This window comes from Doryrhamphus excisus, linkage group LG2 (genome assembly GCF_037039965.1).
Source record: "Doryrhamphus excisus strain RoL-2023G ecotype Guam linkage group LG2, RoL_Dexc_Guam_v1.1, whole genome shotgun sequence".
Classification (NCBI taxonomy): Eukaryota; Metazoa; Chordata; class Actinopteri; order Syngnathiformes; family Syngnathidae; genus Doryrhamphus; species Doryrhamphus excisus.
The window spans coordinates 9399289-9423548 of record NC_136358.1 but is presented as its reverse complement, the minus strand read 5'-3'; the positions used below and the strand labels follow the sequence as shown (position 1 = coordinate 9423548).

Genomic DNA, 24260 nt, shown 5'->3' with positions numbered 1-24260 from the left:
CAAGAACTCAATGCGTGGAGACCCAAACACCCTGACAGCTATAGGAGGGAGAAAAAATCTCCCTCCCTTTCTCTTTCTTTCTCTCTCTCTCTTTTGTGTTTACCTCCGCCTCCTCATGCCTTCTTCTCATTTCTGCAACGCCCACAGACCACAGGAAAAAAACGGAAGAAAAACCCAAATTGAACAATCTAATGAGATATATGCAAACAAACAAAATGGAGGGCTACAATGTGCGCGTGGGCACTTGGAAAAATAAGACAGGAAAGATCTTTGATGTTCCGGAACATAACGAGATGTGACATGGCAGAAGAAGCTTGGCAGGCATGAAAATAAACACAGAAAATAAAACCTAAATAGAAAAGAACACACACACTGCGGCATGTGCTTGCTTCTGAATGATAATATTACACCGCAGGAAAATTTAGAAATTGAATTACTCACTTCTTGGGTCAAACAGGGGCTGTCATCACCCTTTTGTTGACCATCATGCATGTGTAAAATGTAAAAAGAAAAATAGCATGATTCTAGTTAAGCACAAAAAAATGTACCCAAAAGTGTGTTAGTGGTTTACCGCTAGCATCTAAAACATTTTTATCTTTGCTTATTGTCACATTCTGAAAAAGGAAGTTAACTCCAAAGAAATAATGGCTATTGTGGAAAGTATAGAATGTAGAGTGGCCAGACAAAGAATCCCATGCATGGGTAACTCAGTCTTGTAGTGTTATATGTGTTAATACACTGCATTGTACAGGAATATTCTACAAAATAGCGTGAGTCACAACAAACTAAGACGAAAAACGACTGTTGTAAAAAGACATGTTTATTCTATTTATGTTGGCCTGACCTGGATTTTTGTCTAAATCCAATTTACTACGGTTATGTTCATGCCGGTTTTTGATTGTCTGTTTGTGTTCAAAATGACTTGTCGGGAATGGGATATTGGAAGAACTGATGAAATTTTGGGGGTGATGCCGATCCCCGCCTGGATCCAGAAATGTTTTAAAGAATTCTTAAACATTGAGACAGGACCCTTTCGCCATTTGTGCATACATGTATAACGCCGCAGAAAATGGTCAAAACACTTGTTTGTGACGCTTAGCCTTCCCATTACATTCTGCTATGTTGCTAGGTGTATGAATTGATCATAGATTAATCTATCTAGGTGTTAACATGCTAACATTAGCAAGTTAGTATTGCTTGCACGCTAATATTAGCAGAGCAGCATTTTTCATGGGTAGACACTTACATGAAGACTTAGCACTATCCTGCTAGGTGGTGGCATGCCTACATTAGTGTGTTAGCATTGCTAGGATGCTAACATGAACATAGTAGCATTTTTTTTAGATTTTCATGAATATAAACTTAAGTAGACACTTAGCGTTATCATGCTAGGTGTTAGCATGCTAACATTAGCATGTTTGAATTCTTTAAGTAATTTGTGATCAAGGAACATAAATACTGCATGGAGATAAAATAAATGTAGGACTAATATTCATTCATTCATTCAATTTCTACCGCTTATCCTCACAAGGGTTGCGGGGAGTGCTGGAGGGAACATATAGACCACGATTTACACCCACATTCACACCTTGAAGTCAATTTGAAGTCGGCAATTAACCTGGCATGTTTTTTTTGGAATGTAGGAGGAAACCGCAGACCCCGGGGAAAACCCACGCATGCACGGGGAGAACATGCAAAGTCTACACAGAGATGGCCGAGGGTGGAATTGAACTGAGATCTCCTGGCTGTGAGGCCTGTGCACTAACCACTCGCCCGCCGTGCAGCCCTAGGACTAATTTAATTATGTAAACCACAATATGGGACAAACTATGGTGCTTGGCGGAGGTCTGCACTGTCCAAGTGCTGCTGTAGGAAACCTGGAAAATGTGTTATTTAAATTACACAAGTTTAGGAAATTTGCCGTTCAAACCACTAAATGATATCAGTTCCTCTAATCTTCTTTTTTTCACGTTTAAAAAAACAAACAAAACTGCAGACCTGATTTTATCCTTGAATTCTATCACTGACTTTCAGACCTTTGCAGAGGTAGATAAGATGGAATAGATATGATGGGTTTCATATGAGCCCCCAGAATTAATTACAGTACATATTTGCAAGCCTGTCACAATAACCAATAAATCAATTACCGTAAATCCCGGTGTATAAGCCACACCCACTAAATATAGAAGAAAAATTGATTTGTATGTTTGTAAGGCACGCCGGACTATAAACTGCACATGTCCACATCATAAAATGGCATATTGTGAGGACCAGGTAGCTCTCAACAAGCTTGTCAACACATTGGGAATCACAGGATGTCATTACTCAATGTAAGTCATCTTACAAACAACAGTCATCATACAGCAACTTTACACTCAAAAGATATACTTTAAAAAACATACAAACATGTACCAATACCAGTTTGAAATGACATTTACATTTCATCTGAGCAAAACATTTCATTGAAGGACAAGCAGCATAGAAAATGGATAGATGGACGGCACTGCAATGCTGCCTCTGTCCACCAGAGGGATCCATAGCAGCCAAGAGGGAGGCTGACATTAGTGCAGCGTCCCGGCCCTACTTGGATGCAATGCATTATGGGAAATGTTAAAATAGTTTTTTAATGTTTTACTCATATTTTATATTCCCTAGCTACCTTTTGAGTGTTCAGACTGTTATATTGAGTAATGACCTCCTGCGATTTCTAATGGGTTATTCCTGTTATTCCAACGCTGATTAAACAATTAGAAGGTGGAATACTGAAACCCAGTGGGAGGGGCCTGGCATTTTTAAGGAGAGTCTGTTTGGTCACATAGAGGTCAACCAGAAGTTATATTGTCTGTGTTTTTTTTCCTTTTAGTATCCGATTAAATTGAATTGATGTTAAAGGACCAGTTCTTAACCAGTCTCAACTCTTGAGACGATTCCTTTTTTTCTATTTAACTGTGGATGTATTTTTCGAAAATTTTGCTTATTTTCTATTTTTGTAAAGACCTTTGAGTTTTGCACCTATGCGGGCTGTTTTTATACTTTGGACTGATACAATAAACATCATCTGAGCACTCAATTCTGCCTGGAGTCGAGTAGCCCCCCCACCACAGGAACAAAGCCATAACTATCAGGCAAAAAATGTACGGGAAGAAAGTTGAAATCGTTGGATGCTTTTAACAGCAGAAATGAAAAAAACAGCTTTACTTAGTTATATAAACTGGTAATACTATGAGAAAAAAATAATATAATCTTAGTAGGTTATATTTCCTTAAGGTCAAAAAGAGGGGTTATAACCTGGGAATGAATAAATGAATAAATAAATAAATTAATTTTAATATATAATTTATTATATTATATATATTATAATATTTATTTTTTATTGTTATTCCTAGGTTATAACCCAAATTTTATATATATAAAATATAAAAATATTAGGGAAATTAAGTTATTTTATGAAAAGACAATTTACAAAGATTATGTAAGAAGAAACTGTGGGGAAAATGTGGAAAAAAGAGCAAAATAAATACTTAATACTAAATACTAAAGGCTTTCCCACATACTGTATATCACAGAGCTGAGATTACAAAATATGTGGCTCCCGTACTTGACCATCGTAAATCAAGAGCAGAAGATGCCCGCTGGGATACATGGTGGTGGTCTAGGCAGCAGCTCAATGAAAATGTTTGAAAAGAAAGCAATTAAGCGAGAGATTGTGCTAGCGAGTCACGCAGTACCAGCAGTGCTCATTCAGTCCGAACCAAACACAAAGACCTCTTTGTCCCACGTCAGGACAGGAAGCACTGAAGAGGAAACAATATTTTGCCAACCTCGAGGTTGTCCAGCGATCGTGCCAGGCTGAGGCGTTTGGAAGAGCGTCGTTTGGAAGCACGCAGGACGCCCATATCCCAAAACCTGGAGACCTGGCAAGGATATGAAATACATGGAATATAGAAAAATCACTATCACTGTACAAAACACACAAATAAAGCACAGTACAGCGTCCAGAACTTATTTCAAATACGTAGTTCTGTTAAAATTTTAAAATCCGTTTCGTTTTAAAATCCTATTAGTTTGTATTCATTTGTCTGTTAATGAATGCCGTGACGTGATGCACATGACATGAATTGACATTGAATAACATGCATTGTTGGGACTGGATTAGTTGGAATTCAATTACAGTGCATCCGGAAAGTATTCACAGCGCTTCACTTTTTCTACATTTTGTCATGTTACAGCCTCATTCCAAACTGAATTAAATTAATCTCTTACCTCAAAATTCTACACAAAATACTCCATTATGACAATGTGAAAAAAGGTTTTTTTGACATGTTTTGAATTTATTAAAAATAGAAAACAAAAAATTCACATTTACATAAGTATTCACAGCCTTTGCTTAATACTTTGTTGATCCACCTTTGGCAGCAATTACAGCCTCAAGTCTTTTTGAATATGATCCCACAAGTTTAGCACACCTATCTTTAGGCAGTTTTGCCCATTCTTCTTTGCAATAAGTCTCAAGCTCCATCAGGTTGGATGGGAGACGTCTGTGCACAGCCATTTTCAGATCTCTCCAGAGATGTTCGATCGGATTCAAGTCTGGACTCTGGCTGGGCCACTCCAGGACATTCACGGAGTGGTTCTGAAGCCAATCTTTTGAGATCTTGGCTGTGTGCTAATGTCTACTGTCTATATGGTCAAGGTACATGACCAGTCTACTGAGGTCAAGAGCGCTCTGGAGCAGGTTTTCATCCAGGATATCTCTATATATTGCTGCATTCATTTTTCCTTCTATCCTGACTAGTCTGCCAGTTCCTGCTGCTGAAAAACATCCCCACAGCATGATGCTGCCACCACCATGCTTCACTGTAGGGATGGTATTGGCCTGGTGATGAGCAGTGCCTGGTTTCCTCCAAACATGGCGCCTGGCATTCACACCAAAGAGTTCAATCTTTGTCTCATCAGACCAGAGAATTTTGTTTCTCATGGTCTGAGAGTCATTCAGGTGCTTTTTGGCAAATTCCAGACGGCCTGCCATGTTCCTTTTACTAAGGAGTGGCTTTCGTCTGGCCACTCTACCATACAGGCCTGATTGGTGGATTGCTGCAGAGATGGTTGTCCTTCTGGAAGGCTCTCCTCTCTCCACAGAGGAACGCTCCTCTGACAGAGTGACCATCGGGGCCTTGGTCACCTCCCTGACTAAGGCCCTTCTTCCCCGATCGCTCAGTTTAGAAGGCCGGCCAGCTCTAGGAAGAGTCCTGGTGGTTCCAAACGTCTTCCATTTACGAATAATGGAGGCCACTGTGCTCATTGGGACCTTCAAAGCAGCAGAAATGTTTCTGTATCCTTCCCCAGATTTGTGCCTCAAGACAATCCTGTCTCGCAGGTCTACAGACAGTTCTTTTGACTTCATGCTTGGTGTTTGTGCTCTGACATGCACAGTCAACTGTGGGACCTTATATAGACAGTTATTATATTTCCAAATCATGTCCAATCAACTGAATTTACTGCAGGTGGACTCCAATTAAGCTGTAGAAAGATCTCAAGGATGATCAGTGGAAAAAAGATGCACCTGAGCTCAATTTTGAGCTTCATGGCAAAGGCTGTGAATACTTATGTAAATGTGATTTTTTTGTTTTCTATTTTTAATAAATTCAAAACATGTCAAAAAAACCTTTTTTCACATTGTCATAATGGAGTATTTTGTGTAGAATTTTGAGGTAAGAGATTAATTTAATTCAGTTTGGAATGATGCTGTAACATGACAAAATGTAGAAAAAGTGAAGCGCTGTGAATACTTTCCGGATGCACTGTATATTACCAACAATTTACCACAACAAAGGAAGGAAGATGTAGTCACCCATGCCATTCCAACTGCATATGGAAGATAGTTTTACGAAACTCATTTGTTTTGTTTACACAGACATGGAGCAAACGGCGATCTTATTTTGAAGGACGGTCACAGAAGTGTGTAGAGAATGTGTATTTATGGTGATCATCGTTCAAAAATAAACGCCCTTCTCGTATTTTTCCACTCAAAACCTGCATATTGCCATCAGTCACTGTAAAACCGCCTTACATTGAAGCCGTAGAACCCAACCTGGTGAAAATATACTCATACAACCTGAGTTACGCACACACAACCACACTTGCTAACCATGCTAGCTTCCATTAACCCTCTGTCAGAGGAGACTCAGCCAACTTTCATCGCTATTTCAACCTGTTTAGATGGGAAGGGGATTGTTCAGTGTTTATAATGATTTTGTGCCACGACTGAGCGGTCCACCGAGTAAATACTTCCCCACCCGAATGTTCCTTCACCTCACCATGACAGCATTTCATTCATCTTATATATCCTCCACGGCAGCCAGTCATCAACTCGGCTTGTTTACATTTATCAAGAAATTTAATAACTAATAGTGTAACCCTACACAAAAATCTTAATTTCAAAAGAATAAAGTCATTATAAATTTTATGCAAAGAAGTTGAAACTTAATGAAAATAAAGTTGTAATATTATGCACATTTGCATAAGAAGCAAAAAGAGGTGATGCAACTCTCTACTAATGCATTTCACTTCAGAGACATTTATAGCCCCAAAAACGGCCACAAGGTGGCAGAAGTGCAGACAGGAAGGAGTTTTAAGGCATGCACACACAAACACATAGGTAGGTTCCAAATGTGAATATTGTAAATATTGTAAATAGTTCAGGGTGTTATGTTTGTGAATAAATTGGTATTTTGGTGTAAATCAAGACTTTTTGTGTTGTTTAAGTTGGTATAGTTGTTCATTTTCTACCGCTTTTCCTCACGAGGGTCGTGGGGGTGCTGGAGCCTATCCCAGCTGTCTTTGGGCGAGAGGCGGGGTACACCCTGGACTGGTCGTCAGCCAATCACAGGGCACGTATAGACAAACAACCATTCACACTCACATTCATACCTATAGACAATTTGGAGTCGCCAATTAACATAGCATGTTTTTGGAATGTGGGAGGAAGTATAGTTGTTTTGTTTCTGCCAAAATACTATACAACTAAATAAGTTATGCTTGAAATCTATCTTTTCACAAAAAGCTGCTTTTCTTCCTTTTTTAGTCGGGAACTGATATTTTCCTGAAACGTACTTATGTTCTACTGCTGATTACCAAAGAACACAAAAAGGTGCGATGAAAGATGGGAGTCTACTCTTTCTTTTGGTAGGTTCCATGTTTATATAGCCATAGAACACAATAATCTGTGTGCCTTGAAAGATCAGCCCAAATGGTCTAAAATGGCCGCTACTGAAGGGGATGTCTTTTGAAAAAATGGCTGGGATTGAATGAGTTAATCTCTCAATATGACTAAGTACTAATTATTATATAAGAAAAAGTTATATTTTTAACAAAGATAACTTGTTTTTACAAAGGTAACACAAACTTATTGTTGTAAATTTTTAAAATGTATTGTTGTAACATTGCAACTTTTTTTAGTATTTAGTATTTAGCGTAATTCATGGCCTATGATGAACATCTACCAGGAAACCTGTCTTCACAAACATGAAATGTATGTGTCAGCAATGAGCAGCATAGGCCCACAGTGACACCTTGTGGTCAATGAGCAGTACAGCAAAGCTTTGGAAGCCAGTTGGCTCATGAAGCGGCAACCAGGTGTCACCCAGTGACTTCAAGCTGAACCCCATGACCCTCCTTGAATACTTCCTGGTCCAGCTGAAATCATCTCAATGAGGGACACCATTCAAAACTTGGTCGTTTTTTTTTTTACTTGATGCAGAACCATCAAGTGTGAATGTGCTGGTATTAATATTCATATTCCTACCAAAGCTCAAATAAAATACAATCTAATGTGCTCACATGTGCTCAAATGGATTCTGTAACAGAATAAAGTCTGGTTACACGTTGTAATTTTAGCTGGCAAAAAAGTCTTTAGTAGGGTCACATTGACAAAAAATAATAATCAGAGATTTTAAGTTGTAGATTTATGAGAAACAAGCCATAATTTATTTTTAAGTTGTAGTATTATGAGAAAAGAAAGTACATTTAAAAGCTAAAAGGTGGACATTTACAATAAAGTAATTAATTTACAAAAAAGTCATAATATTACGAGAATAAAGTTATAAATAAATAAATAAAAATAAATAAATTTATGAGAAAGGCGCAATATTACCAGAATTAATTTTTCTTGTGAATTTAGCTTTTTTTGTAATAATGCGGCATTATTCTTGGACAATTCTGCATCAACAATTTCCAGCTTTACTCTCATAAATGTACCCCTTTTTTCTTGTAATTTTCTGGATTGACTGAAATTGAGCTTCACTTCATATTCATTCATCAATTATATGTATTTATGTGCATTTCCATATTAAATGTTTTGTGCTTTCTGGAAATGATTCACTGATTTAACAATGGCAAACTACAGCACTAACTAGATTTTCATGATTTTCGAATTCTCATGACACCCTTAACAACTTTTCTCAGTTTTAGTATTCAAAATTTTGAGATTGATTCCTTCACAATTCCAGTTTGATTTTTGTACCGGAGGCCAAAATGTTATTTTCTCATGGCATTGAGTCAATCGCAATGCAAAGACCTGGATGAAAGAGCATATTTACATTTGGGTTGTTATTCTATACAATTCTGTAGTTTATTGGTTTGAAGTGCTAAATAAATTGTATTGGTTGGATGCAGCTTGTTGCTAGGCAGGGTTTGGCACGTCTTGGGCATTACTGCATGTTGTAACTTACATTTTTGCCATTCTTGCGTTCTTTGTCCCTCTGCTCCAGTAACCTTTTGGTCCATTCCTCTTTCGGGGGCTGCATCAGGATCTCGGCCGAGCGATACCGGTGTGGGGGGATCTGGCACATGGGAGGCGGCTGGTCCTGGCTGCCGGCAACACTTGACAACCAGTTGTTGTTGCATATCACCTGAGGTTCTGAATCTGATTTGTGCCACCTGGGTTTAGAGAACCACCGCTGGCTTCCCCTCAGAGGGTCTGCAATTGTTTTCTTGCCCAAAGGGAGAGGAGGTGGAGGGGGCGGGGGCTTAAACTGGAACTTGAGCCTCGGTGGGGTGCCTCCGTAGAAGTTAGCAAGAGAATCGGGGCCGGGTAGCGACTCTGAAAGGGAGCTGGCGCTGTTATGAGTTTTGTGGCCATTACGGCAGAGGTTTCTTGGGGTGTGGTCTTCAGGATTATCCCATGGACAGGTGGGGAGCAGGACCCCGGGGTGGTTTCGGATTACAGAAGGGAAATCCCTCTCCTCAGGGGGTGAGGCGCTGCCTAAGCCGCTGATCCCGCTGTCTCCGCTGCTACCAGCGCTACCTTGCTTGCGGAGCTCTTTGGCTCGCTGCTGAGCCTCAGAGTCCAGTTTGGCTCTTAGCCTCTCCACAGCATCCCCCATGTCACTGTAGAGGACGCTGACAAAATGAAGGACGTCCGGTGGGGTCTGGGGGAACTCCAAGCAAGCAAAGGTGTCCGGATCAGGTGTGCAGTTGAAACCAAAGCGTGCCGCGATTCCTATATGCTCCTCATGGTTCCCCAGGTCTGGATCCATGAAGAAAACATGGCAGGAGGCCCTTAAGGGACAGTTTTGTGGGACGCAGCCATCGATAATGTGCGCAGTCGTGACCAGGCAAAAGAAACGAGGGTCCTCGGCACACACGGCTCCCAGGACCAGGTTCTCTGTGGGAAAGGCGGCCAGCACGGCGCCCATGTCGTCGCAGAGTCGGATGCAGTCAAACGTGATCCTCATCATCACCAGCGTGTGGGTGTCCTGCTCAGTGCCCAACTTGCGTATTCGCTCTCGGATGGCTTTCAGGCAGTCATCCTCCGATTCCGTCGTGTTTAGAATCAGTTCCGTTGAGCTCAGGTAGCCCACTACTAGGGTCATGTTTAAAACGCCGCAGTCTGGATTAGCATCATCTGAGAAAACAGAATCCCAGACCTTTGGTTTCTGTGCCACAACGCTCCACTGATTGCACCACTGCGACATGATCGGTTCTGACAGGGGTCTCGGTTTGCTGCTGAGCACATGGTGCAAGTGGTCGGAGTTGCTCGGATCATGCGAGACGGTGCGGAGAACCCTCTGGAAAAGATCCTTCTTGGGGCTTATGACAAATTTTTCATCACTAATAATGGGGTTTCCAATGACCCGTCCATCGGCATGGACGACCAGCCGCAAAGGTCCGACGCAGCTACCAATCAGCTGTACCACGGTCTCGTGCAAGGCGGCCGAAACGTCTTCCCCGTTGATCACCAGGAGGCGATCGCCTTGTTTGAGTCCCACCACATCTGCCGGGCTTCCCTTCAGGATGCTGCTCAGCAAACACGGCCGCTGTCCCGTGATTGTAAAACCGTAGCCCGCTCGGCCACGGATGATCTCGATGTTCCTCAGCTCGCCGACTGTACTTAAATCCAGACGCCGCCGAGCGCCCTCAGGTTGTCCCTGGATCCTCATCTTTGCCAGAAAATGACTTCCCGGTTTTGCCAACACTACTGTGTTGTTGTCATCAACCTACGGTTAACACAAAAAGACAAAAGAACATTTTAAAACAGAAAGATGGGGTGCTGTGGAGCCACAATCCAAGATGGTTGCTTAGTTTTGTATGAAAGATGTCGTCCCTCGCCACTTTGCTGTTCCAATTTCGCATCCTCACTCTATCGAGGTTTTTCCAGTACGGCCTATTATTAGTCAAAACATGTTCCTATTTACGATAACGTTACATATCTTTTGACTACTTGGCATTTTCAAGCATAACAATAGAATAAATGAACTAAAACATAAATATGAGGCATTCAAAAGATGTCATTATCAATAGTGGACGATGCTTTGGGTACCTGGGCCTTCATTGACAACTTGACCAGCCAGACTTTTTCTTGGCAGACACTGTGAGGATCAGTATTGTTAAAAAAAAATAATGATAATAATAATAATAATACTAGTATATAGTCTCCTGGATGACAAAAATAAACAAGACTAAAGAGTGATAGACTTCGAGGGGAAGGTGACTTGAGCAGTAATGGAGTACTACAAGTATTTGGGCGTCCACATGAGAAGAAGGGCATGAGCAAACTCTACTTTCTACTTCCTGAGGAAGCTTATAGGTCCTTAGCAGGCTGCTGGAGATCTTCTACAAGTCTGTGGTTGCCAGTGCCCTGTACTTAAGCTCACAGGAGGACACTGGACAAACCGCTCTCCATCATGGACGACCCCACCCACATACTCCATCAGACAATAGAGAGACCTCATCCTCCAATAAACCCCTCCGGTTCCATTCCCACAGTGAACGCTACAGGACTTCATTCCATACGCCACCCAGCTCGACAATAACTCACCTGTAAAAGACCATTCACAACATTAGTGTGGTACCATCTGACCTCCCTTGTATAAAGTGTACATTTACTTTGATTTTTTTTTTTGTAAATATGCACATTGCAAAGTTGGAATGCATGGCGGTCAAGTGGTTAGGGCGCAGACCTAGGTCATCTCTGTGTGGAGTTTGCATTTTCTTTCCGTGCATGCATGGGTTTTCTCTGGGTACTTCGGTTTCCTCCCATATTCCAAAAACATGCTAGGTTAATTGGCGACTCCAAATTGCCGGAGGACCCTGCAACACCAGGAATGCAAGAAAACCAGGAATGCTGCTGAACGCTTCATCTTTAAAAATGCCTACCGTTGGAATTAGGGAGCTTTTGATGTAGTTGGAGGCTAATATGTACAGCTGTTACCAACACCGCTTTAATGGCAACGTTGGCAATTCAGTCCCATGGTGTTTGGAGGAGTTTCATTCAGCCAACGCCAGGCTGAGGTTAAATGCGTGTCGTGTTATGTGTGTACGCTCTTTCCGAGCACAGACGCATAAACACACAGAAGGAATTGGAGCAGCCGTGTCTGCTTATCAGAGGTCTTTAGCGTGCACAACACGAACTTTAATGATGAGAGAAATGTTTTATATATCGTACTAAATTGAATAAGAAAGCTGAATCCTACTGTGTTCAGTGTTTACATTTCAATAAATATTTGTTTAAACTTGAGACATGTAATATTTGTTATCATTGTCATTTTTTCATGTAAATTGAGGGAGCAAAAGCAATATCGGCCCAAGCAAAATCGGCCATCAGCTAAGGGTGATGGAAAAATTCGGTATCATCTCAAAAAAAAAAAACATATCGGTTGATCCTTAGTAAGAGGACAAATATGTGGATAAATCCCACACAATGCTTCGCAAGGTATCAGAATGAAGCAAATATGTCGATTTGCTCTTTTCCAAAGTCGAAGCTACCTTGTTTTGCCTGAAACACAAACATAATATGTCTGCCAGTCACATTTGAGATATTAGCAGTACATTTTTAAATGAAAGCATTAATCGATTACCAAAATAGTTGTTGATGAATGGATTAATCATAGCAGCTCTAGAAAATACACTTAAACCATGTGACTTGAACATTAAATTATGTTGTGTCTTTGAATGCAATGTTTAGCGTTTATGTCATATTAGTTGGTAACGTCTTTTTACATTTGCATGACTGTCTCAACACCGTCCCTTTAAGCAATGCTTGTGAGAGTTTGAACCTGGAACGGATGAATTCCTGATTTCCTATGGGGGAAAAACTACTCCAGCACCTATGGCATTAATAACAACAATAACATTGTGTTTCCTGTGTGACTAGATGACCCAATACTTCTGTGCAATGATGGAGAATAAAGTTGTAAAGTTGTTTTTGCACCTTTTCCTGAATGTAAAACTAAAAGTTTTGGGTGTCTGGGACAGATTAACTGGGTTTACATTATCTTGCCATGGTTAGAGTCCATTTTGGTTTGAGTCAGGGACAGATTAACTGGGTTTACATTATCTTCTATGGGAAAACTTGCCTTGGTTAGAGTTCATTTTGGTTTGAGTCAGACCTTCGCAACTACTTGCACAAAAAAACTTGCACAACTGTACTGTATGGAGGAAAGTCTCCATTTGGAAGGCCAATTTTATAAGAATTGTTTTGTAGAATAAAGTCACAATATGACAAGAACATCGTAACAAAATAAATTATACTTTCTTTTTGTAACATTGTGGCTTTTTTCCCCCTTTTTGACAGTTTTTCAGTTCAGTTCAACATACTAATAAACAACAGTTTAAGAAAACATGCAGCTCAGTACCATACAGCTACCAATAACAAAACAACTTCATAACTGCTTGTCATGTTAACAGTTAGCTTATTTGTATACTTGCATTACAACCAAAACACACTACTTATTAACAGTTTGTGATAGTTTGAAATAATTTATTAATGACAAAAATGAAAAAAAACGTGTCAACAGCAATAATATTTAGTTTCCTGTATGTTATATACACTGCTGGCTCTAACAACTACAGCATTAACTCCTTATAAAGGCATTCATAACCCGCAAATATCCATCTTATTTGAGTAAATTACATGTCAAGGATCAAGACAAAAGCCTTTTTATATTACCCCCCTCCTCCCCACGGTCCCCCGAATCACAGTGCCAGCTGGCCACCCCCTTCCTTCCCCCCTCAAACCCAAAATACTTTAATGACAAGCTGACTTTTAGCTTGTTTTAACTGTTGACAAAACATTTAAACCACAGGAAGGAGTAATGTCAGTACAACGACTAACCCTAACCTTAACTCCTACTGGCTGAAAAACAACTTGCTAGTTTATCAGCTGGCTCGCGTACACTAACGTTAACAACGCAAGTTTCAACCTACCTCGGTGTCCAAGACGTCAAAAGGCGAGCACACACCTCGCTTGGAATCTTAAGTGCATACAAGTGGACATTCTGACGGCAGAAGACGGGGTTATTCCAAACAATACATCCACAACGAGCCGTGATTCTCGCTCGGCCATATGGCTCTCGAGCACAGCGCAGGGCGGCTGGAACAAAGCGTCTTTCACCGTAACCATGACAGCGTAACGTCTCCCCGTCACGTGACCCAGCCAAGCTCCAGCGTTCAAAAACCGAACGCAGCCAGCCTATTGGCTGACGACCCGGAAGTCTTTTGTCCCCGAGCACTGCACAAATGTAAGGAGTCTTGTTTACATATGTTATGAATACCGTAGCACACCAGATTATGATTTATCTGTTCATGTTTCTATACAATTTTTTATTAGAATATATATCAATAGTGAATGTCAATAATGTAAATAATAAACGACACAGTATGGTGCAAAGAATGTCCTCTAAACAAATACAATTTCCTGGTCAAAGTTCTCCAATGTCTCCTTGTTTAATCATTATGTGAAAAAAAACATCACATGACGTACACAGTTTGCCTATACACAGTAAATATTTGGTCAATGCAGGAAGCTTGTATAAAAATACATAGTAAAAACCAAAGGTGACATTAACACACCAAAGCTTTTAATAAAGGAAACATGCTCAATTATAAAGGCTGGAAATGTTACAACAAAACCAACCATAACGCCTGAAAAGAAGACAAATATACTCAATAAAATGAATTTCCTCTCTCGTAATCTCACATATCTTTGGCTTTTGATGTGATAATTTAGCCATTTGATCCCATAATTATAACTTTCCTGTCTCATAATTACAAAATTTTCTCATAATTTTGATTCTTTATCTCATGGTTCTGACTTTTTATCTCATAATTAGAACTTTCCTCTGTCATAATTAGTTTTTCTCGTAATTTTGAGTTTTTATCACATACTAGCTCATGATTTTGATTATGACTTTTTATGTATTACTTATGACTTGCTTAGCTCATAATCATAACTTTCCTATCTCATAATTATGACTTTGTATGGGATTTTGTACTTTTTATCTATCTCATAATTTCGACACTTTTGCATAATTATGACTTTTTATCTCACATATCTTTGGCTTTTGATGTGATAATTTAGCCATTTGATCCCATAATTACAACTTTCCGGTCTCCTAATTACAACATTTTCTCATAATTTTGATGATTTATCTCATAATTATGGCTTTTTGGGGCTAAAACGATAAATAGAATGTCAATAAAACGACTAGTGAATGTTTAAAACAACATGAAGCCGTTTGTGAACGGAACTTGGAAGATGTAAAGATGATAAACCAGGTAAAAAAAAAAAAAATCACCAAGTCACAAAACATGATGTCAAACTACTTGGTTTTATTTGGTGGCAATGCAAACAATCCCATGCATTTTTACGTCAAGTCCGTAAACGAGAGTTTCCTCCATGTCAAGGCGATATTCACAGAATGTGGCTAAAAAGACTCTTCATAGCTTCCCGAGCTCTTTAGCGCCCCTTAGCTGTGTGGCAATGGAAGAAGAGGAAGGCAGGATCATCTTTTCCAGAAGGTTCATCATGCGTTCCTGTAGCTGCATACACTGGACCTGGACCAGGTTCTGTTGGTGTAAAGCCCGTCGGACCTCCCTGCAGGTCTCTTCGATGGCTCGGTTGGAGCGTTTTTGTTGTTGCAGCATGGCTCGCATGAGCTGCAGCTTCTTCCGCTTCATAGTTACCTGACCTTTAGCGCTGCATCTCTTGGCGGAAACTGGATGGGAGCTGGATGAAAAAAGTCAACAAAAGACAAATTAGCCATAAGCCACCAAATATCACCACATATTGTATGGCTGCTGTTCAGTACCTTGTTTTCAGACATCGTAAAAAAATCGCAACATTTCAAAATTGTACCCAAATATGACCAAATTCTTTGAAAGTAGGCCACACAGCCAGGTGACCCGAGTTTGATTCCACCCTCGGCCATCTCTGTGTGGAGTTTGCATGTTCTCCCCATGTATGCCTGGGTTTTCTCTGTGTACTCCTGTTTCCTCCCACATTCCAAAAACATGCTAGGTCAGGGGTTCCAAAACTTTACCAACTCAGGGCCCACTTGAAAATATCAAAAATGTCCACGGCTCACCTTTGTCCTATAAACAGTACATAAACGAAATGCTGCATTCTCAGAGCACTTAACTTATTAGGGCTCGAGCACTGACCAGTGCGAAAGCCCTATTGTAATCGTTCCGTTTTTTATTCTGACGAAAGGACGGACATTTTGAGGGCCTTAACATGCCCGAAAACTCACCAAATTTTGCAAGCGCGTCAGGTCTGGCGAAAATTTCCATCTGGTGGGGGTCCCGAAAACAATGTTCCAAAATTGACTCTCTAGCGCCACCTTTAATTTTTGAAAAAATTGGCCCCCGCCACCAGTTTCACCTATCGTCACGAAACTTGGTGGAGACGTCTATCGTGACAGGACGGACCAAAAAGTCTCAAGAACCCATATTGGAAAACGAACAGGAAGTCGGCCATTTTGGATGGCGGCGGCCTTTTTCGTGCCAGAAGTTGGGGTCGTATCTCGACGAACTCCTCCTAGGGGGTTTGACCAAATGAATCCGTTGTTGCATCAACGGACACTAGACGGATGGCCGACGTTAAATTGCGAAGGATTTTGGGATATTCCATACGATGTGGGCGTGGCACGCCCCCAAATTTTGCCCATTTTCATATGTCCGGGCCTTGCACGCTGAGCGTAACTGTAGACGTGAATAACTTGGCTCCACGTGGTCAGATCTTCATCATACTTGGTACATGTGATCATGGCCCCGCCCCGAAGGTCCCCGTAGGTCACTTCCTGATTTCGTCGCAGCGCCACCTTTTGGCGACAGGCTAAAGGCGTGTCATCTACATGAGGCCTTTTCTGCCAGGAGATTCATCAGATGAACATCAGGGTCACAAGGTCACTGCCTGACAGCCTGGTGAAGCCTGTTGATGGACCATGATGCAGGAAAAGCACACGTGGTGGGCGTGGCCTGGCGGCGAATGCTCAGGCCTCGCCATTTACATAGAAAAGGTCATCATTCGCCCGCAAAAGGTCGCATGGGCTTGAAAGCTCATAGGGGGGGTCAGAATCCAGGCCTCAGCGGCCTGGTGTGGCCCCCATATGATACCAAGCCAAATTGACTCACTAGCGCCACCTAGAAGTTTTAAAATAATTATCCCTCGCCTCCCGTTGCACGTATCGGCATGATTTTCGGAGGAGACATCACTCGTGACAGGACGCACAAAAAAGTCTCAATAACCCATGTTCTAAAACCAACAGGAAGTCGGCCATTTTAGGTGGCGGCGGCCATTTGGGGGCGGATGTATGGGTCGTATCTTGACGAACTCCTCCTAGGGGGTTTGACCGAATGAGTCCGTTGTTGCATCAACGGACACTAGACGGATGGCCCACGTTAAATTGCGAAGGATTTTGGGCCGCTCCATAGGATGTGGGCGTGGCACGCCACCAAACTTTGACCATTTCATATCTGGCCCTGCCTGGTGTCTGGCCTTGCCTTGAAGCAATGTACATCAAAGTCAATACACAGTTTGACTGACAGACTGATGAAGTCAGTTGATGGACTATGATGTGTGTAAAGCACATGTGGGGGGCGTGGCCACGGCGAATGGTCAGCCTTCGCCATTGACCATCAAAAGGTCATCATTTGCCTGCAGAAGGTCACAGGCTGCTGAAATCTTAAACGTGAGGCCTTAATCCAGGCCTGAGCGCCCTGGTGGTGCTCCCATGTGACACCAATCTAAATTGACACACTAGCGCCACCTAGAAGTTTCAATTCATTATCCCTCGCCACCCGTTACACGTATCACTATGATTTTCGGTGGAGACGTCTATCATGACAGGACGCACCTAATGCTCCAGAAGCCATGTTCAAAACACAGCGCCACCAACTGGTGGAAATGTATATCTGCCGTAACTTCCTGATTCATGGTCAGATTGTCTTGAAATTTTTTTTGGTGTGTTGGGTCAATCTCTGGTCTGTTATACTGTGTGTACATAGACTCTATAGCGCCACCAACTGGTGGAAATGTATATAGCCGTAACTTCCTTCCACATGGTCGGATCAAGCCCAAATTTTTTCTGGTGGTTTGGGGTACCCTCTGGTCTATGACTGTGTGTGTACATAGACTGTATAGCGCCACCAACTGGTGGAAATGTATATAGCCGTAACTTCCTTCCACATGGTCGGATCAGGCCCAAATTTTTTCTGGTGGTCTGGGGTACCCTCTGGTCTATGACTGTGTGTGTACATACACTGTATAGCGCCACCAACTGGTGGAAATGTATATAGCCGTAACTTCCATCCACATGGTCGGATCAAGCCCAAATTTTTTCTGGTGGTTTGGGGTACCCTCTGGTCTATGACTGTGTGTGTACATAGACTGTATAGCGCCACCAACTGGTGGAAATGTATATAGCCGTAACTTCCTTCCACATGGTCGGATCAGGCCCAATTTTTTTCTGGTGGTCTGGGGTACCCTCTGGTCTATGACTGTGTGTGTACATACGCTATAGCGCCACCAACTGGTGGAAATGTATATCTGCCGTAACTTCCTTACGCACGGTCGGATCGGCCCCTAATTTTTTCTGTTGGTTCGGGGTACCCTCCGGTCCGTTACCGTGTGGGCCAACCACTCTATAGCGCCACCCACAGGCGGAAACGTATATCCGCCGCAAGGACCTACCGCGTGGTCCGATCGTCGTGAATTTTTTTATGGCGGTTCGCGGTGTCGGACGGGACGTGACCGCGCACCCGCCTCGCCGCCGCTGTCGCCCCCTCCTGGCGGAAAATTGCAAGTGCCGTGACTCCCTTACCGCTTATCCGCTCGCCGCGGTTTTTCGTACGGCGCGTCCGCGCGCCCGTCCGGTCGCGCGCGCGACCCCGACCCGCGCGTACCCCCGACCCGCGCGTACCCCCGAGCGCGTCGGGGTGCTCGAGCCCGCTCATCACTGCTTGCAGTTTTAATTATTATTGTTGTTGTTGCTGTTGTTGTTATTGTGTGTTATTATTAAGATTCATGATTGAAATGAAAGCAGGGGGGAAAAGGAAGCCCAAACGTTTAATCTAATTAATTCTCACAATTTTTATAACTGCATTCAAGACTGTCATGATGACCAGAGAGCTGCGTTCCAATCATAAACTGTATTAGGTTCCTAAAATATTGTGACAGGTCAATAACACTCAATAGTGTTTTTCTATTACTTGGGCCTATAAACACTTTTTTTTAATCGTGCAATAAATATTTAACAATAAAAATAATTACAAAAATAATATTTGCAAAAATGAATCATATTTTTGATTACCTCTCATGGCCCATCTGCAGTACCACCACGGCCCACCAGGGGGCCGTGGCCCACACTTTAGGAATCACTGTGCTAGGTTATTTGGCGACTCCAAATTGTCCATAGGTATGAATGTGAGCGTGAATGGTTGTTTGTCTATATGTGCCCTGTGATTGGCTGGCCACCAGTTCAGGGTGTACCCTGCCTTTCGCCCTAAGACACCTGGGATGGGCTCCAGCAGCCCTAGTGAGAATAAGCGATAGAAAATGAATGAAATGAATATTGCCAAATTCGTATACATAGACGTATACATGCATGACAGCGGCATTGCACGCATCTCCAAATGTTGCAGTTTATGTTGTTTTAGCCAAAGATATGCCAACATGCTAATATTTCATCTCAGCTTTGCCATGTCGCTGAGAAAACATATTATGAATAACAGCTTTGCTGTATTCTCTTTTGTGTTGTTATAATATAAATATTTAAACTTTCAAAAAAAATCTTCAGAATTTTTCTTCTCCTAAATTATGACTTTATTCACATAGTATTTTGATTTTTTTCCACAACTTCATTTTCATAGGACTGTTTAATCTATCTATGCTACTAAAATGACATAATTTTTTCAATTTATTCTTGTTAAATCCAAACTTTTTTTTCTTAACATTTTGATATTATTCTTGTAAAACTGCAGTTTTTTTCAATTTTTTCCAATTTTTAAAAATTTTTCAAACAATTTCAACTTTCGTCTTTTATATTTTTGTCTTGTAATTATTACTTTATTCCTATAATATGTTCACTTCATTCTCATAGTATTACTTTTTCTGCATCTTTCTTTTTCCCCAAATACAATTTTATTCTTTGTTTTTTTCATATTATGACTTAAAAAAATACATAATAAAAAAAAATATTTCAACTTTTATTTTTTTCTCATAATATTATGACGTTATTCTCACTAAGTTATGATTTTGAATTTTTTTCTCTGAATATTTTGACTTTGTTTTTATCAGATTACAGCTGATTTGGGGTTTTTTTAAGTTTTGCTGTTTTCTTGCTAAATTATATTTGAGGGATTTAAGCCAATAAACAGTTGTGAGCCGCCAATGGCTGCCGGCCATGCTTTGGACACCCATGGGATAATGTGTGAGTGGAGAGGAGGTTAGAAAAAGGGGTTCTGTTCCCGGCATCGCCATGACCAATGAAAGTAATAAATGAAGATTTAAGGTTACTTTTATCTTCATTGAAGGCCCAAAGACACCATGTAGCAGCAAGATCCGTTCGGGTTAGACCCTAACCAAGGTTCCGCTGTACTACAGCAAAGCCCAGTGCTACATTTGGAGATACCAGTACTATGACGATACAGTAAAAGCCATGAACCTCCAAATGGCGCTTGTGGTTTACCTGGAGCCTTGTGTGTGTTCGCTATCCGAGCTGAGCGAGTCCACCTCTTGCTTGATCTCCATGTCGTCCGAGGAGCCTGTGTACTCTGGCAGGTATCCCAGTGCGGCCTCCTCCGGCTGGGTCAAAAGATTGTCGGCCGCCTGGGAGGATGCTCCAACACGGAGCTCCACTCCTCTACTGTTCTCCAGGGGCTTGCTCAGGATCTTCTCAATGGCTTTATAGTAGGGCCAGTCTGGTGCTTCTCCGCTTTCTCCGATGGTGGATTTAAGTCGTCTGTTAATAAAAAACAATAATAATAATTCAGATGATGGACACATTTGGTGCATGGTAGTGTTTTGGCACTACCCTGAAGAGACATTTCTATTGGGGCGCTCTCATTGGTGGAGGGCTGCAGTGATGGGAGACTTTTTACCAGTTCCTAACAGAGTGTGCTGTAGCTCGCCGCCAGTACCGTAAATAATAGCCATCTGTACGATTGCAAACCCTTCCCCAACAAAACCCACAATACCAACAAAACGCTCTTCAGCCAAATGGCAGAAGAAGCCAGCCAGACCCCCGGACAGAAGGAAGGCAGAAGCCAGGCAGAACAAATAAATCCTCGGCTCTGCAATAAACACGACGACTTCATCAATGACACAAAAATGCCACAGCCCAACAGCCAAGAGTCACTAGTTTCTTGTGTCTTGTGACACAAAATCACTAAAATAGTCTGTTATCCCGTCCTACAGTATGAGAGAAAGTGGAGGTCCAGCATTACTATCCATGGTAACTCATTATGTGAATGAATAATTATTTTACTAATTACATTATTGGGAAAGTAACAGGACACTTCTGTCACTTCTGTGTGGAAGTTAGAACATAAGAGGAAATAATTTCAAGGCTAACTGCTTAGCTTGCTAGCAGGCGGCCGTCTCAAGTTGCTATGTGGAGTAAGCAATGATTAATAGAAGTGGAAAGGTGACTATAGGGGTGTTATTTCATGTCTGCAGAGCTCTAGTGTTAAAAATACAGTTCGAAAGTCATAAACAAGTTTCTATGTACTAACTATGAAAATATTCCATTTATTAACATTGGATTATCCACGATAATCCAATGTTTAATCCAATATCCGCGATTATCCACAAATGGCCAAAATATGGAACAGCGGTGAACCTTCCCAGGAGTGGCCGGTTGACCAAAATGACACCAAGAGCGCAGCCACGACTCATCCGAGAGGTCACAAAAGACCCCACAACAACATCCAAAGGGGCTGGGGCTGTTTTGCTGCTTCAGGACCTGCAAGACTTGCTGTGATAAATGGAAGCATGAATTCTGCTGAAGGAGAATGTCCAGCCATCTGTTGGTGACCTCAAGCTAAAAGCAACTTGGGTTGTGCAGCAAGACAATGATCCAAAACACACCAGCAAGTCCACCTCTGAATGGCTGAAAAAAAACCAAATGAAGACTTTGGAGCGGCCTCGTCCAAGTCCTGAGCTGAATCCTATTGAGATGCTGTGGCATGACCTTCAAAAGGCTTCATGCTGGAAAAGCCTCCAATGTGGCTGAATGACAACAGTTGTTCATTGTCGACTAATATTTACTGTAGGAGCTATTTATTAGTGTGTTCCTAGGTTCTGATATCTGTTGATTTATTTTTTGTTGTTGTTGTTTTGTTTGGATTACTTGATAATATTTTCTTGTTATTTATTTATTTATTGTTTATCTATCATATTTTGTTGAGGTTAATTAGTAGTTAATTTCTGGGTTTATTTCATTGGATAACACCCTGGGCACCTGCAATATATTTAGGTAGGCAGTGCTCACAGGACCAGCATGCACCGGGGTGGGCCTATGGTTTTTGTACCAGCGCAAGAGATTTGTTTGCTTGGTAATAAAAAGGAAATAAGAAGAAACGGAACAAGATTGTTTGGACAATGACTCTTTTGCCTGCGTAAAACATAACCCGTGGTGCATCAGTGGCCGTTTGATTATAGTGTAAGTTACGTTTATTTTTTGAAGGACAAATAGCCACTACATTTACATTTGCTTGATGATCTGAAACATTTAAGTGTGACAATGATGGAGGGTGCAGAGCAGTGGGAACATCTCCATGGGCTGATCTGACAAATCTTAAAGTAAAATTAAAATAAAAAAAATTAAAGAAATATAATTTAAAAATAATAATAATAATACAATAAAATAAAAATAATAAAAAATTAAAGTAAAATGTATCAAATGTAGACTTACTACACCTTCTGCTTGGACATCAACAAGTAGGAAAAAAACCTCCACCTGTTACCAATATACTACCAATATAAACCCAAGGCCCGGTCCCAACAATGTAATTATCGTATTATCGTAATTAATATTCATATAAATAATGTATTAAATAAATGGGTAATTTTTTTTGTCACATTTCTACTGCCTTTCCAGGGGCATCACAAGGTTCTGAGGACTGGGGACCTCAGCCCCCTGGAGATGCACTGGATATGAATGAATGTAGACATTCCAAAAAAATCCAAAAAACAAAAAAGGAACAAGAACCGGGATGTAACTTTTGGGCAAATTTAGTATATATACTCAATTGTTTTAGGCCGCCATTAAATTTACACAAGTACACACAATCTACACTGCAAAACCGCTGCTCAAGCTCTGCAACCATTCTGTCCAGTGGACAGTGATCAATTATATAATAATCATTATTATATTATTAATTAGACTATTATTATTACTATCATCATTATTCTTCTTCTGATTATTACAACTACTACTAGTAGTAGTAGTAGGCTACTATTAGCCTGCTTATTGGCTTGCTTATTAGCCTGCTTTTGCCCAATTATATGAAATTTGTCAGAGATTTTTTTGGTAAAATTTTGTAATCAATAAAAAAAAAAATCTAATTATTTAGGGGAGCTTAAGAACATTTTAGGGAGACTTAAGCCCCCCTTTTTGTCTGATAGGTCCACATGACTTTCTAGCACCGCATTGATGTGGAAAGGCAAAAAAAGACAATCCACCCCATCTATCTAACGCCCCCCCCCCCACAGGGGTCAAAAGCACTCATCATATTGAGAAATGTACAGTTAATCCATGTGATATCAGTAATCAATCGGTATCAGTATCGGCCGATGGGACTCATGGATGATCGGCAGCATGGAGGCACCCCTATTTTTAACCTTTGATACAAAACTTGTACTTTATCACCAAATACAACAACCAAAATGGGAAAATTTGGATTCCTTTTTAAAGCAAGGTAGAAAAAAATATTTGTTTTGAGGCTAAAAACAACTTTAGAAATAGATATGAATCAGAAACCCTTGAGTTTTGTGCTACAAAGAAGCTAGCAGAAGCTCCAAAGTTGAAAGCCAAAGAGTGCAGGTTGACCTGAACTGGAAGGACATGTTGGTGATCTTCATCTTGATCTCCTCCTTGAAGCGCTGTTCTCCGGTCAGCTGGAAGAAGCGCTGAGACATCCTCTCGTAAACCTTGGCGTTCCTCTTGCTGGTCTTCAGGTCGTTGTGGTTCTCCTCCCAGACGAAGAGCAGAGCTTTCATTTCGCCGTCGGTCCAATTGGGGGCCCGCCGGTGCTTCTCGCTGTGCGTCGCTATCAAGTAGCTGAAAGTCTCGTCGCCGGCCGCTGCAGCCATTTTTAAAAGCCTTTTTATGGCTGGGCTTTTTTTTTTAAATATCTACTTCCTTTCCTCCCCCCTCCCTCTGGAAAGGGCTCTCAAAATGGGAGAGGAATCCGGTTAAAAGCTTTTAGTTCCTGGTGATGTCACCGTCGCCGTGGCAACCGGGGGAGGGGATGGAAAAGGG

The 24260-nt window shown here is 41.3% G+C and overlaps 2 protein-coding genes across 4 annotated transcripts in view; both read right to left on the bottom strand.

The window, feature by feature from the left end:
* Window positions 1–13886, bottom strand: part of LOC131125708 (regulator of G-protein signaling 12-like) — a 50772-nt gene extending 36886 nt beyond the window's left edge. For 2 of the 3 annotated variants that reach the window (XM_058067509.2, XM_058067512.2), the window contains exons 1-3: window positions 10820–10864; window positions 8730–10496; window positions 3822–3914 (exon numbers count right to left, since the gene is read on the bottom strand). In XM_058067509.2, the coding sequence (XP_057923492.2) occupies window positions 3822–3914; window positions 8730–10496; window positions 10820–10831 (1872 nt within the window). In that variant the 5' untranslated portion in view covers window positions 10832–10864. Of the gene's footprint in view, window positions 1–3821; window positions 3915–8729; window positions 10497–10819; window positions 10865–13704 lie in introns of those variants that run through there. The other variant, XM_058067510.2, reaches the window with a different exon arrangement.
* A 1190-nt stretch (window positions 13887–15076) lies between these two features.
* msantd1 (Myb/SANT-like DNA-binding domain containing 1) lies at window positions 15077–24227 on the bottom strand. Its single transcript, XM_058067796.2, has 3 exons — window positions 23829–24227; window positions 20466–20738; window positions 15077–15505 (listed from the first exon to the last, which is right to left on the bottom strand). The coding sequence occupies exons 1-3, from the start codon at window positions 24089–24091 to the stop codon at window positions 15217–15219; spliced, it is 825 nt and encodes a 274-aa protein (XP_057923779.2). The 5' UTR covers window positions 24092–24227; the 3' UTR covers window positions 15077–15216.
* Between the last annotated feature and the right edge of the window lie 33 nt (window positions 24228–24260).